This window comes from Dipteris shenzhenensis, chromosome 25 (genome assembly GCF_047967505.1).
Source record: "Dipteris shenzhenensis isolate YYH24624 ecotype China chromosome 25, Dip_SZ_1.0, whole genome shotgun sequence".
Taxonomy (NCBI): Eukaryota; Viridiplantae; Streptophyta; class Polypodiopsida; order Gleicheniales; family Dipteridaceae; genus Dipteris; species Dipteris shenzhenensis.
The window spans coordinates 22,935,145-22,950,773 of NC_141620.1; the positions used below are offsets into that span (position 1 = coordinate 22,935,145).

Consider the following 15,629-nt stretch of genomic DNA (forward strand, 5'->3'; position numbering starts at 1 on the left):
AGATCAACCTTCGACTTCCGAACAGAAGATTTTCTCATCCTATTCTTATACGGATGACCTTCTGTATTATCAAGATCGCGTCTGTGTACCACATGACAAGGATGTTCGACGTCTTTTGTTAAAAGAGCATCATGTAGTTCCTTATGCTGTCCATCCAGGCATCAATAAGACTTATAGGTTACTCAGTGCAACATACTACTGGCCTCAAATGAAAAGCGACGTCATCAAAATGGTTACATCTTGCTTATCTTATCAACGAAAGCAAGCCGACGACTTCTAGCAGGACTTCTTTAGCCTCTTCCAGTTCCAACTGAAAGGTGGGAAAGTATTTCTATGGATTTCATTACAACACTACCACGATCCTCCAAAGGTAACACTCAGGTTATGGTAATTGTTGATCGATTGTCCAAAATGGCACACATTGTTGCTTGCAAAAGCAGTGCACAGGCTCCGGACATCGCCAAACTCTTCATACAACATATCTTCCGACACCATGGATTACCCAAGAATATCATATCCGACAGAGATCCTAAGTTTACCAGTCACTTTTGGATTTCACTGTTCGAATCTTTGGGTACAACTCTACTATTCAGTTCAGCCTACCACCCAGAATCAGATGGCCAGACTGAAAGAGTCAACCAAGTTCTGGAATAAATGCTTCGACATTATATTCAATCACGCCTAGCAGTTTGGGAAGAGTAACTACCACTCCTTGAGTTTGCTTATAATAACTCTTTCCATAGTGCCATCAGCATGACTCCATTCCAAGCAGCTTATGGACACACTCCGATCGTACCAACGAATTTTGTACTTCAACATCAAGTGGCCCTAGCTGATCAACTAGTTCAAGAAATGCAAGACATTCTACTCCAAGTCAGGGATCATATGCGAAAAGCGCAAGAGCGGTATCAACAGTCTGCCAACAAACATAGATGTCACCTGGAATTTGACACTGGTGACATGGTGCTATTATTTGTAGCCCCACATCGCTATAAGACGGTTAAGTCTGTGTTTCCTAAGTTGTGACCAAGATACTATAGACCTTTCCGGATCGTCAAGAAAAATTCACCTTTAAGTTACAAATTGGAATTACCACCATCATGGGGTAAAATCCATCCGACACTTCATATTTCTTGGCTAAAGACGTACATTCTCGGCGATGAAGCAGTTCCTCCTGCAGGTGATTATGTCCCAGAAATCGAAGACGATTATATTCTCCTTATTCCTGAGCGTATTTTGGACCATCGACAGCGCGAGACTCAACATTGACTTATCACACAATTCCTTGTTCTTTGGCGAGATGTGGACGACTCCGACGCTACTTGGCAATCTGATGAAGACTTACAGCAGTACCCTGACATTTTACAGCAGTATTTTCAGAATTTACCGTGATATTTTCTACATCAGTTCATTATCTCCACCAGGTCTTATTTTGAGTGGGAGGGGATGTCACGATCTGTGACGTATTCCTTTCTCTAAATCTAGACTTATGGATGGTTCGATGAATGGACACTTGTGGAAGGGTATGCCCTTTCGACGGGACACTTCCTATGCGGCACAACCCTATGCCCTTTCAACGGGACACTTCCTATGAGGCACAACCCTTCACAAGAGACATTCTATTGAAGAGACATTCCTATTGTAATGTACCCTCTCATCAAGGGTCACACCCTTCACAAGGGGTACACACCTCTTCATGCACATACACTTTGGAGTACACACCTTTTCATGTGTGACTCTTCACTCTCTATATAAGAGAGGCCCAATTGTATGGATGACACACAACAGATACCCTACAGACATTCAAGCAATACAATTATTCCTTGTTCTCTGCTATTTCAGTCTCCTTTTTGTTCCTTAGCACATTTCTAAATATAGTAAATCTAGGATTTCTTACAGGCAGTAATGCTCCTATGATAAATTCGGCTATGCAAACCAATCATGGGGTTTCAAAATCGATCCATGAAACTCACATTCAACACATTCACTACCATCACATGCAATAACACATACTTCTCATCCCTATGTTGCAAGCTTCGGCTAATTTTTGACAGCATTTGCAAAGCAAAAACTTTGTCGAAAACTTTTTGAAATCAGCCCAAGTCAGGGGCTTCACAGTCAAATCACCACCAGGTATGAGCTTTTCCCTTCAAATGAAATTGCACACGTAAGAGGTGTCAATCCTCTAGAAATGTAAGCATGTCAGAGTCTAGTTGTGCTTTTGGCAACCCTACATCAATGTACTCCTCTTGCTCCTTATTTTTCCCCAAAATATAGGCTTTGGCTGAAAAGTTGGGTGATCATCAAACTAGAAAGCTGATTCGGAGTGCTTGTGTCATCAAGGCTTGTGATTGCAGTTTCGCTTGCAGTCATAGATAGGCAATGCAAGTACTGAGCATGTTCCCATGTAAAGGAATTATGGTAGCTGTAGGTGTAAATGATGCAGCAGATGACATAACAAGAGTTGTCGTTCCTCCAATCAGATTACTCCCAATACCAAATGCCCTATGTAGGAGAAAATTCCTGAGGATTCATTGTTTTAAACTGTGTTGTGTGAAGAAGACAATTTTTCAAGGTCATGCTCTTAGGCTGAACCGGAATCTCTATGGATTACTCAATTGATATCAAGATCTCAAAGTCTTTTCCAGGCCAAGAGAGAAACAAGTGGCAATTTTTGGGCAAATGTGTGGAAAAACAGATTGGCCAGTTCAAATTGTGATTTCAGCAAAGAGGGCAAGTCACCTGCAATAGTAGATAAGAAGGGCAATTCCACAAGCTGCAGGCTGGGCGAGAGCAAATTTAGTAAAGTAATCTCTTGAGACATGGACATGCAAGAGAGCCTGTAGATGAAAACTGATCACATTTAGAGCCTCTTCTTTGCCCAAAAATCTAGCTTCTTCCAATTTTGGCTCCCAGCAACAAATTCAGCGCTAGAAAATGATTTCTAAAGAGAAGAACTTGCCTTGTCAACATATGTGAGTTTTTTTTTTTCACTCTTATCATAAGCAAAGATCATCGAGCCATCTGCAGGGCACAGCACAGCAGCCGACAAGTGCCCACTCATGATCTTCAGAGATGATGAGAGGCAGAAAGACAAAGATATCTTCTCAGATGGGATTTTATACACGTTTCTTGATGCACGAGATAAATAAATCAACACATGAGGAACATGCAATATGACCAGAATACTAAGACATCAAGCAAAGAACTAGGCTACAAATTCCGAACTCATGAGAATTAAAGAAGACCCTATGTAAGTGGCTAATTCTGGACTACTATACACAATCCTACTTTGTTCTGTGCATAAAGTTTCTATCAAGACTTCAATTGCAAATGTGTTACATATCCATATCCACACACCATTGATTTGGTAGAAACTCGTTATTCTCAGCTCTTTATATAACACCTTCTTAACAATCCTTCTTACTATATGCTACAGTGCCATAATATTTCCGTTATAGACCAGTCCAGAGTTTGCAGGAGCATCCATACTATCACTGACATTAAGGCCTTGCACTCCTTTTGCCGAAAAATGATGCCTTCATTCAAATGACAATATCATTTTGCCTTTTGAAGAAACAATGCCAATATAGAATTGAACTTTTAACCGCTACTTACACATATAGCTCTCATTGTTCAGGATCACTCAGTTTGTAAGCTTGAGAGTAGAATTCCTTGACATTAGTGCATCAGTGCCTTAACCATAAATACCAAAAAAATATCATCACCCTAATGTTTTCTAGGTGTGTCAACATGCATGCATGCATCTTCGTACAAAAAAGATTTTTCTTGAGGTAGTTTGTCAAGTCGTGAGTTTCCACACCAATATTCCTTCCAAGATTGTCTCATCCTTCCATGGCTCCTGTGGCACATCTTTAATCCGTTGGAAAGGTCCTTGCCAATAATCCTCAGCACTTTCTCCTTTCTTGGATGCCATTCTCCTATGTGCAACAATTCTGCTCTTCACATCTACTTGAGACAATATTGCTCACAGTGTCTCCTCTACAAGTGCAAGTCTTACCTTCTTGTATGCATAGATTCTTTTATCAGCAGCATCGTCCATCACTCCTCCTGCCCTCACATTCCTGTTTGATACCAAGTGCAAATATGTCTTATATGAATACATGCTCACCCACCTCACTTTTCTACTTCTTCACATGCACATATGAGAATCTAATACTGAATAAACAAGTTAAGTCGGATTGGGTTAAAAACAACATGAATGGATTCCCTACAAATCAAACATAGATGGTGCAATTACAAAACATAATACTATAGCACCTTTTAAGGAAATGGGTGCACCCCACAAAGATCAAGTCTCATGAGGTGAATCACAAATCATCCTACTCTGCATGTCTTCCCTAATACGTGTGTAAACCTTATGTGTTACCCATTTCATCACTCCTTTAATAAGAAGAGACCATTGAGCCATCTCAAGAGTGCCACACAGGCACCCCCAAGTATCAAATAGGGCAAGGTGGGACAGCCAGGTGGCTTGATCCTCTTCCAGACTACCATCAATCACCTCTTCCAGACTACATCATTCGAGGCTGGCATAACATTTCTTAGGCTCGTCATATAGCAAGTTAAACCCCAAGCTTGGCATGAGAATCAGCATGCAGCAAGCATCAGACATCACTTCTATGCTGTAATCCTATTTTCAGGCGAGGTTACTCCCACACTAGTCAAGCTTTGCCTCCATGCTGTCTTCAAGGTTTCAATGTAGTTGGATGTCATTGAATCCTCCAAAGATGATTATTGATCCTGGGACCTTGGCAGATCTGCCTAGTGAGATCCGTACATATGATTGTTTCACTACATGGCTAGGATAGGACACAAGATCTTACAAAGAGCATGGTAGCACAGACAAAGCAATTTGAGTGTCCTATTTTGATCAAGGGCTATCACAGCAGCTTAGTAATGTCCAGCTACTAGGCAACATTGGTAAAATGTAAGGGAAAAGGAGAATTACTTTCTTTCTCTAGTTTTCTGACACGTATAGGGGTAATCTAGCTGGGGTATATGGGGGATCTAGTCAGGTCACCTTTGCTTGTTTGGCATACACAGTGCAGAACATTGTCTGTAATTGCATGCCATTTAGCCTCATTTGAACAGGTATTTGTAGACCCTTATACATGATTGAAAGAGGATTGTTCGGGAATGCACTTCGGCACCCATGGTAGCTCTAGTACAAGGTGATACTATGAGAGCTGATTGATTTTCCTACATTACTAGCAGATATGAGACTCATAATCTTTCTCACTACTACTTGAGCCATATTCTCCATACCCCATTCAAACATAGAACTCTCTTACTTCATCTTTTTAGAATACTCCGTGGGAGATTGGCTCACTCTGGAGTATTTGGTGTGGTTGTTGCAATCACATTATTGACAGCAACAGATAAAAGAGCAAGGAGATCCTATCACTGATTTGGATAAAGATCATTATTAATAGACTAGGTACCCAGTGGCTCTGGTGAGACAATAGTATATTATGCACCCTCAATGGCATGAGTTGGATACATGCCCCTCGTCACTACTTTTCTTAAATATTCCTCAGTATTTCAGTAGTTAGATTTCCCAATATGTCTGTTTGACTGTACTTAAGTTTCATCTATTGGTGCTTCGGGGATCCCCCTAGGTCCTTTGATGTGAGCAAATGAGGTGGGATGACATATCACTACTGCCCAGTAAGAGTACAGGAGATGATCTCATATTGCTTATTGAGATTCCCTGTGGCTCAAGAGATCTGGCAATTCACTCAAGATCATCTCCTATTGATGATGCATACAGAGAATGTTCACTGGGAGATGGCAGCTTGGCTTACAAACCGATGGCACACTTCCAGATTGAGGCACAAGTTCTCAAGCATTGCCCATCGAGTTTGCCAATGGACGATATTTTTTCAGAGACACTTCATATAGGGTACATGTTGCAGCCTTAAGATGGAAAAACAACAAATTCAATTTGCTGTCTCCTCATCAATATATGGCTTGGCATCAAAAGTGAGTTGAAATGTTCAATAATTGAATACCTTTGATTTTACCCTCAGTAGGCATTTTTAAATTCCTCATGGTTTAAGGAATCTGTTAGCAGGATGCAAAGCAGTCAGTCTCTTTTTTTGTCAGCACCCTCATAGAGAGCTCATCTTGTATCTAATTTCAAGCATAATATGGAAGGTTCTTTTTCTGGGAGGAAATATATAGTCGTTTCCATTCTTATATGCATCCGATTCACTTCTATTGAAAAGCAACTTCAGGGGAGCAAAAAAAAGGACCAGAATTACCTGTAACTTTTCAATCTGACCCAGCCTGTAAATATTCTGCCCAGTGAAATAATTATGCTGGCAGGGATCAACTTGTTGATTATCTGATTTTGCAAGATACTTCTTAAGAAGTGTAGTTCCGGGAAATGAAACCAGATTTATTTTCATAATCTCCCTTCTATCAGCAGAATTGAGATATCGGAACTTGAATGCACCTCTCCATGCATCCATCAACTCGGGTACAGCAGGAAGCATCAGCTTCTCCACTCCCATTTTCTGTAGCAACTATACACAAAATGAACAATTAAACATAGTTAGTGATGCAAAGCTACCGCATGATTTGAGGAGTAACATCAACCCATCCTTGTCAGCAAGTAGTGCGGAGAACATAACAATCCTAAATATATTGGTTTTTGCGTTTTAGTCAGAATTCAAGATAATTGCTAGTGGAAAACTTGGATTCATGGCCAATGGATTGTTGTGCCAAACCGTTTCAAGCACAATCATTAAGTGCCGACACATCCCTTGGCGCCGGTATCGAAATCGAGTGCCAATAAGTGGCATTTCTGCAAGCCTTGATCCATGAACCCTGAGAAAGAGAAAAAGACAAAGTCAGTAAGCTCACGGATGCACAAACATTAAATCATTAAAAAATCCACATAAATAGATCCAGATTATGATCATCCAATTAGAAATCTTTCAAAAATAGTAGTCCTTAGTTGGAACCTAGGCTCATGCTGCTCGTCCCCCTGCTACCTCCCCCTTGCCTTCTGCCTCAGCCCACCCTGCCCCCACCTCCAGCCCTCTCCCTCCCTCTGCCCTGCCCTGCTTCGCTTCTCCCTTCCCCCCTCTCTTCTGCCTTCTTCCCCCCTCCCCACTGTCCTTCCTGTCCCCCCCGCTGCTTTGCATTCCTTCCCCCCCCCCCCCACCCCATCTGTGGTTCGGCCTCCCCCCCCCGCCCCTTCCCTCCCCTCTCCGCCTCCCCCCCTGTGCGCACTTGATACCCCACCCCTGCATGCACTTGATGCCCCCCCTTCAACCTCTATGTCACAGGCCTTTTTCACTGCTGCTTCATGGCCCTCCTTCTGCGCAGCTGCTCTCAACAGCTGCCCACCCCCAACCTATCCCCCGGCCTGGTATTCACAGCCAGGACTCAGGGGTTTTTCTGCACCCCTTGCCTGCCAGCAGTCCTCAAAAAGAGGCTGTTCTCTGTCAAGATCCAGGTCCTGTTCTTTGGCTCTGCTGGTACACATTCATTTGGATACCGCCTACAAGACCTTAGCCAAGATCTAGAGCTTGCAGTTCCACCCCAATCTTGCTGACATCATAAATGACACTCAAGCAAGTTTCATTCAAGAGCACGGCACCTTGGACAACATCTTCACTTTTTGGGAGGTAGTGGATTGGGCACAAGAGTCATCTCAGCCTATCACAATGCAGCTTGGTGACGGGAAGCCACCAAGTCCCCCTGGCGGCCACCCTTGTCACCATCCAGCAGGATATCATCTACACCCTGTGCGTCATTTGAGAGCACGGACGTCAGATCTAGGGCGACCACCAAGAGGCCGGAGTGTTTCTGCAAGGCTTGGCCTGCAGGTGCCTTTTATGTACACACAGAGCAAGGTATTCACATACATGTATAGTCCCCCGCCCTCATTGTTAGCCCTATTTCAGAGATTCCTTAAACAGTGAGCTGGGTTCTCTGAAAAGAGGCTGGTTTTGACAGCCAGTTTTTTTCTCTTCATTTCCCACGGTCAGCCCTCACAGATTGCTGATTTGTATGGTTCGTTTTCTCAAGCTTTACCACAAAGTTCATTTCTTGACGAAAAAAGAGGGGGGGGGAGTGAGAAACCTAAACTACCACAAAAAATACTTAAATGTATTGCATGGCATAGTTTATGAAACTATTTTAGTTCTGCAAATATATAAGCAGAGGAAGGTTGATGCGCACCTGACTGTAGCTGCAGATATCAGTTCGTCTGCTTTCTCCAAAATTATGGTATAAAAACCATTGTAATTTAATCGATTCACCTTCGACCTGTTTCAAGATAGAGCAAAGAGAATAAGACACATAGCAATTGCATTATTTTAGTCTTCTTCCATATACTTTGTGTTTCCCTAGGTTTGTCACTGCTGTTACTACACATCTGCTGCTTGTATTTTTGTGCCTATTTTCAGATATTACCATGATGCTGTCAGCTTTATTTGTAGAGAGCCGAGGCTTTTCCTCAATGCTAGAAAAAGGTGTGAAATTTCTCATTGTGGAGTCTCATTCTCGAGGAGGGCAATTTTGCACAATCAATCTGCGAGCTAATTTCCATGAAGATATGAAATCCCAACCAATAATACCAAGTATTCATGAAACAGTCCAGATAAGCCCATGCATCAACCTGTATACTTCTTGAGTTGTGCACAAGAAGACGACTTGGCTCCAAAGGCTGCTCAACATCCCTGCTTTTTGCCTCCCATCAACTTCACCTGCTCAGCTCACTCTTGCTAGGCCTCTCTCTGCTTGCCTGCACTCCCCCCCCAAACACCCCACACCCCACCTCCCTCTCTTTCACCCCCTGCATCTTCCTAGGCCTCTGCTGCAGCCTGTGGTAACCCCCCACAGGCTTCTTTCCTTCCCTGCCATCCCTCCTCCCAGGATTGCCCCTTGAGTACATCCAAGCCACTATGCCAAGCTGCCAATGGGCTGGCCCTAGCAGAACCCTAGGCATGGTAGCTAGCCCATCCCTGCCCCAGCTCTCCTTCCCTTGCTAGGGGCTACTGGTTGACAAGTTGCATTGACCGTGTTGTTGGATTGCATCTCTTGGAAAAATTGATGATGAACTAAGGAATTAATTCATTACATCACCCTTGGGGTGAATTGGGGTTGGGATAATTAAAGGTTAAAAAGAGTGGTGGCTAGATAGTTACGCTACTCATGATGTTACGTCATGAACAGTGGTTAAGATATTTACGGGGCTACGTGATGTAGCTACCCCCACACAAATCGACCATGGATGGAGGGGAGAATGCCACAGCATTGTATCAATGGTCTAACTCATACACGTGATGTAGCTAGCCCCACACAAATCCACCATAGATGGAGGGGATGAGTGTCACTGCATTGTATCAATGGTCTAACTCATGTGGCTTTGCCACATGTCCCATAGTTATTGCACTCACCATGTCACTCCCTCTAGGGCAGCCAACCAAAATTTGGTAAGGCATCTATGCATGTATTTGATGCATTACGATTGGGCACAATGTGTTAGTGTGCCACATAGGAGGAGGAGGATGCCCCAGCTTTTGTGAGAACCCACTAGGGGGCTTCACCCTCACACCTCCTCAGCTAGGGTTCGCTATGTATAGGCTTCATTGCTGATTTTGCAAAGTTGTTGCATTTCCTTCATCCTAGCAAGTGTTGCCATTTCTATTGCACGCATGCATGCGTGGTGCGCATCTATCCTACCTGTGCATGTATGTTAGGGCAATTCAAGTTTAAAAGGACTCCACCTTAGTTGCCTTTAACAGTATCAGAGCCTAGACAGTAAGGCATGTGAAACCCACCTTGGGCAGTCACCTACCAGAAGGCAACAATAAAAAGGCTGGGTTTTCAACAATGGAAACGTCCAGAGGAGAGAATCCCTCTCCCCTCCTGTCCCCTCCCCCCTTCTTCTGTAACTACATGTGTACTAATTGGACAATCCAAGGCAGGCCCACTCGCTGGCTGCTCCAAAGCAACTAGAGTCTGAGGAAATACCTTTTGACTCAGTGGGGTCCGGTGTCTATGGCTCTGTTGGCACGGTAGGGCTCTCCGTGAATGACTCCTGATCCTGCTCTCTACCCTGCTCTAGTGCTGGATCTTCCTCCATCAGTGAACCTGACTGTTTGCTTGTATGTTGTACCTCTTTGCTTTGCATTTCCTTTGCATAGCATTGTTTCCTCCAGCCCTAGGTCGGTACTGTGAGACAACATTTTGATAACTTTTGTTTCTGTAACTATACTTTATGTGAATAAAATTATGGTAGAAAAAATCAAGCTAATTGAATAAAATTATGGTAGAAAAAATCAAGCATTAGCTTAGTGGTTGTCATTTTATTTCCCATTGTATAAGATGTTGTAAGGGGTTGAGAGGATGAGTGGCGTGGATCATCATTATAAATCCCATGTGTATGCCTTATAAATACCTTGGTATGGGGTGAAAATTGATTGGGAATATGATATTATGTGGATTAGAGGAAAATAGGGGGAATGAGTCATATATAGAAGTATCGTCCATGTGTGCTCAAATTTGTAAGAGAGGCCACATGCTAGGTGTGTAAAGACCATTAGCTTACTGGTTGTCACTTTATTTCCCATTGTATAAGATGTTGTCAGGGGTTGAGATTATGTATATACCTAGATGAATCCAGGAACATTCCCAAACTCATCCTCTAAAAACACAACATAGTGCAGTTTCAATCTCATGATAGTCACTCACAAGGTTGAAAACCATAAACTCCATCATGCATAGCAGGGACTAGCTACTATGACATCCCCATTGACGTCATCAACGCCCAACAGTGGGTGTAGACCATAGTATAAAAATATGCTCTCACACATACAAATCCACACACCCACACATACTTTTGCCGAAAAAACAGTTCTAATTATATTACTTCGAGAACAAGATACAAGAGGTCAGCTTATAGCTGACGGGCTGCGTTCACAAACCGGACGCAGCCCAAAAGGTAGCATAATAAATCATACTCTCACGGAGGAATATGCTGAGTGTGAATGAACAGCCATCGGGGTGGTGAGTAGTGCCACCGAAGGCCCTGCGTAGTCTGCTCGAAGAAGAGGCTCTGTGTATCCCAAGCCTGGAGGAAGCGTCTCCGCTTCTCCTGACCAGCCCGGGAGTCTCCCTGAATCTGGTCCCACACCCACACATACTTGAGTATTCATTTATACAAAGTCTTCATACTGAGTTTCTGTCGGCACTCCGGAGGTGAAGGGGTTGAGAGGATGAATGAAGTGAATCATTATTATAAATACCATGTGTATGACTTATAAATACCTCAGTATGGGGTGAGAATTGATTAAGAATATGATATTATCTGGTTATACAAATAGGGAGAATGAGTCATATATAGAAGTACCTTATGTCCATCGGATAATTCTCTGTGGAGTTGGAGCATCTCGCCATATGGAAAGTAGGAATCCATGTAGGCTCTAACCAACTTGGCTCTTGTCCTTAGATAGGGACACATGTCAAGGGTAGCCAAAAAGGACATGGATGGTGACATACTGACTCATGTGATCGATGAAGAAAACAATCTACAGGCAACAATTATAATTGGGTGAAGGAAAGCATTTATAAAAGGAGCCCTACTCTCCCTCGTTCAAAAGATTTCCACCACTCCACCATCATGCTTGTAGTTGTTGTATCCCCAAGCATCTTCTCTGAGATCTCTCTCTCTCTCTCTCCCTCTCTCCCTCGGCCCCTGCAAGAATTAGCCCTCTGCCATTGCAGCTCAGAAATTCTCTCCCTTCTCTGCTCACGTACTCACTTCCTCATCACCGTGCAATTGTATTCATCTGTCTTTCCCATGGAGAGCACCAGGTGTGTTATTATCGTCATCTTGATTTGTCAAAATAGCATTAGAGCAGTGGAGAATACTGGAGCAGTTCTTGGCTTAAAAATGTATTGAGTCCAAGGTTTTGGTCAAGCAGGAGTTATTTGGTCTGAGGCTGAACCAGCTAATCTAACAGCTCACCGTTGGTTATACAGGACTTGAGAAAGTATGTCTATTCCTGTGCGTCGATCAATCATTGGTACAAAACACTCCTGCATCACTCCACGTGCTACAGACAGCTTGCTGTTACATTCAGCCATAACCTCTGGATCGTAGGGGGCCAAATAATTGTCTTGCTCTGTGCATCTGAGCAGAATCCATGAGAGTCCTCCTTTCTCAAGGGAATGAGAAATCCCAATAAGCTTCTGAAGCTCTGCAAAAATCTGTTCAAACCTCAAATAGGGCATTGTCAGATCAAAGGTCCCTACGAAGTCAGCCTTTCAAATTTCACATGAGAAAAGAAACATCCAACAGACGTCAACATCCCAGAATCCACTCCTGATCTATTAGGATGCTTGCAAGAACATCAAACAAATTGTAGAACAGCATACCTCCTTACAACTCTGGCTACAGAACCAAAGCTTCTCTGCACTATACTCTGTACTAGACTTTCCTTCAAAGAAGGAGCAAACTGCATGGTCTGAAAGGTTCACCAGTCGTAAGTCAAGCTTTCATGGACTTGGATCCCAATGTTTTGTTTTGCCATGGGATCTTCTTAAAGCAAATTTCAGGCATTTAAACACACATGGGATAGGAAAGAAACTCACATCTTCTCTCACATTGAATGCATATAAGCAGTGTGCCTTCCTTATCATCAAAGAGACTCCCTCCACATGATGCACAACAGCAGCTGGGACAGTACCAATTTTCTTCTGGAATGGTCTGAAGAAAAATGAATGGAGTAGATAGGATAAGCTCCAAATCACCCTTTGAACTGGAGGGAATAGCAGCTACAGGCCATGTTGCAACTTGGGAGCAAACCATCTCAAATCAAGCATGCCATTAACACATGAACATTAACTCAGTTGTAAGGACCAACATGGGCGTTCAGGAGGGGGGAACTTCACCTTCAATCCTACACATTCTGCATGAAAAGCAGAAGGGCAAGAATCACACAAAAGCAACTCGCCCCCATCACTACAAACACTACAAGTATCATCACTGTCATCCACTGCATCAGCCGGGGGGCTATGTCGTGTTGACTTTTTCTGAAGTTCCCATGCCTCCCTTTGTAATTGTGACAGGCTTCTTCCATCACGTACAAATATGTTCAGGCAAGGTTTATGGAGCTTGCTTCCTGTGTGCAATTCAAAATTGGATAGTGTGAAAATCTTCTTACAACAACGACACATGACTCCTCCTCGAGTCATCTTGCCTTCTCTCAATATACGTCTGTCTTTGTCCATGTAGCACACCCATTGATTTTCTTTCAAGACACCCATATCTATTAGCCACGAAAGTACAGTGAGCTTTCTCAAATATGAAGCTTTCAGGGACCAACCCCGACTTTCTCCTGGGGGGGGAAGAAGCGCCTGCATCTGGCGGCCTCTATGGTGTCTACCACCCTTGTTCTGTGCCAAAGATCCTGCTTGATACTTTCTTTTTTTAAACCTTGCCATGCGCATGTCTTGTTCAAACTGCTTTCGCTTCCTGGAAGTGGGTGCCCTTTGAGGCTGGCCTTGTCTTACTAAACACCGTTGAAAACTACCTTCAACAAGGTCTCCTGAGTTCTTTTCTCTTTTCCTCATAGAGCATATTTTTCTTTTGTACAGCTCCAACGAACAATTCCCTGTCAGCAAAAACTTGCTAATTGCAGATTCTTCCTCATCTGTGTACGTTCTATCTTCACTAGATCCAGTAATCTTCTTGCAAATTTTGCCTCTTGAGGCCCATCCTTTTTGGACAGAAGGGAGTTTTAGGCATTGAACAATATTGTAAGTAGTAAGTAATTTTGATTCCCTACTTTCGCATTCTCGAGAGTTTGGGGAAACGTTGTGATCTTTCTTCAATGCCCTGCAAGCTTTCGTCAAAGAGTAAAATCTGCGACCCTCTGGGCTGATATAGACAGCCTCTCTTGGCCTGCCCAGACGTTGATGAAACTCCAAGGTCCATCCTTCACGTAGAAGAAAGTTTTTAACTTCAAGACGGGACTCCCTTACGAGGTGATTTGATTTTGAGGGGCTCTCAAGTGATGAAGAACACTCGCCGCTTTTCCACATTTCAGTTTTGGGTTTAGCTTGGGCAGTTCTGCATTTTCGTCCTGCTTGCTTCGTGGTTTTGGTAGTCAGGCTTCTGCGCTTGCGGGGTGTTTCTACATCATGCTGGTTTCCCGTGTCTTGCCTGAAATTGCTAACGGCAATGGAGACCTGCGCTTGCAAACATTTCAGTGTTTTAGTTCCTTTAAAGTCCTGTGGTGGTGGTACATTTCCACCGAAAGCACCACGCCTTTTCATCTCTTGAAAAGTGGTGAGCTTCCCTTCTCTTGTTGGAGAAAGTAGGCTCCATTGGCCTCTCAATGCCCAATCGCCCGTCTGGGCATCCCATTCCTGGGAAATCCTCAAATCCTTAACAGAAATAACGGCTTCACCACCTTGATCGGGGAATAGGACTTTCACAGTTGCACCCTCATCCACGACAGCAACCTCGTCCAACAAAACACCTTCCCACCAGGCGCCCCGTGAAAAGGCATCTACCAGAAGTCCTTTCGTCCAACTTCTTGTTTGGATATTGGAACGATCAGGAGGAAGAGGCCTTAGAAATCCTCCTATATTCCCGCAAATGGTTGATTTTATAGAAAAAGACTCCCTTAGCTTTTGACCAACGTCTCTTAACTCTTTGTATTCCACAACCCTTCGGCCATTTGTTACCATTGCAATGATCGCAGGTTGCCAAGAGCCTCGCAGAGCTTTCGAACGTTGAAGTACCTGCAGAGACAAAGTAACATGTTCAGACTTTCGTTGTCTTCAAATCCAATCTCTAGAAATCATTCGTCGAATCAGCCCAACAAACACATTGGCCAAAGGCTCTGTGAGAAAGCAGGATACTCAGATGGAATTGTTTCCACACAACATGCAAAGAAAGCAGAAGGATTTGCGTGTTTTTTGGATGTGATACTCTCTCCCACAGGCAAATTCATACCCAAAGCGTTTACGTCGGGAAAGAAAGCGCAAGATGAATCAAACCTCAACAGGTTCTCCAAGGTTGAATGCTTCTTTCGCTCTCGCCATAGCTAATCACGAATGTGGAATCACAACGCAACTGCAAATGCTTCCAGCTCGTACATCTTTCGAGTCTGCAGAGCTCTCTCTCTCTCTCTCTCTCTCTCGCGCGCGCGCGCTCGCTCGCTCGCTCGCTCTCCTGTATCGATTCAGAGAATTCTTTGTACCTGTCTACCTGGTAGGCTGTGGCCAACCTTTTGGGTCTGTTTTGGATGATTCTTGCATCAGTTTCTTGTCAGGGAATTCTTGTACCAAAATGATTTTGCATATTCGGGCGACAACCAATCCAAGCAATCGATCTCCCAGTCGGTAAAAATTGCCGGACAGAACTGATGGTTATGTACGTTGTTATTGGGTGGTGGCATTGTAATTAGATGGTGGCATTGTAATTAGAAGATGGTGTGTGTGTGTGTGTGTAGAGTATGGATATAGATGAGTGGCTCAGCATAGAAGTATTCACCATGCAGATGGGAAGTATGCCAAGGCCTACTTAGAGGGAATTGGGCGACCTTCCGTTAGGCCACACCATGAGCCGGAATTTG

The 15,629-nt window shown here is 43.6% G+C and overlaps 1 protein-coding gene across 1 annotated transcript; it reads right to left on the reverse strand.

The window, feature by feature from the left end:
* Positions 1-6,061: 6,061 nt before the first annotated feature.
* Positions 6,062-15,172, reverse strand: LOC147885622 (uncharacterized). The gene is made up of 8 exons (XM_087396164.1): positions 15,052-15,172; positions 12,937-14,793; positions 12,637-12,751; positions 12,421-12,509; positions 12,011-12,252; positions 8,218-8,304; positions 6,756-6,855; positions 6,062-6,551 (listed from the first exon to the last, which is right to left on the reverse strand). Exons 1-8 carry the CDS (start codon positions 15,094-15,096, stop codon positions 6,135-6,137), a joined length of 2,952 nt encoding a protein of 983 aa, XP_087252290.1. The 5' UTR covers positions 15,097-15,172; the 3' UTR covers positions 6,062-6,134.
* Positions 15,173-15,629: the final 457 nt, after the last annotated feature.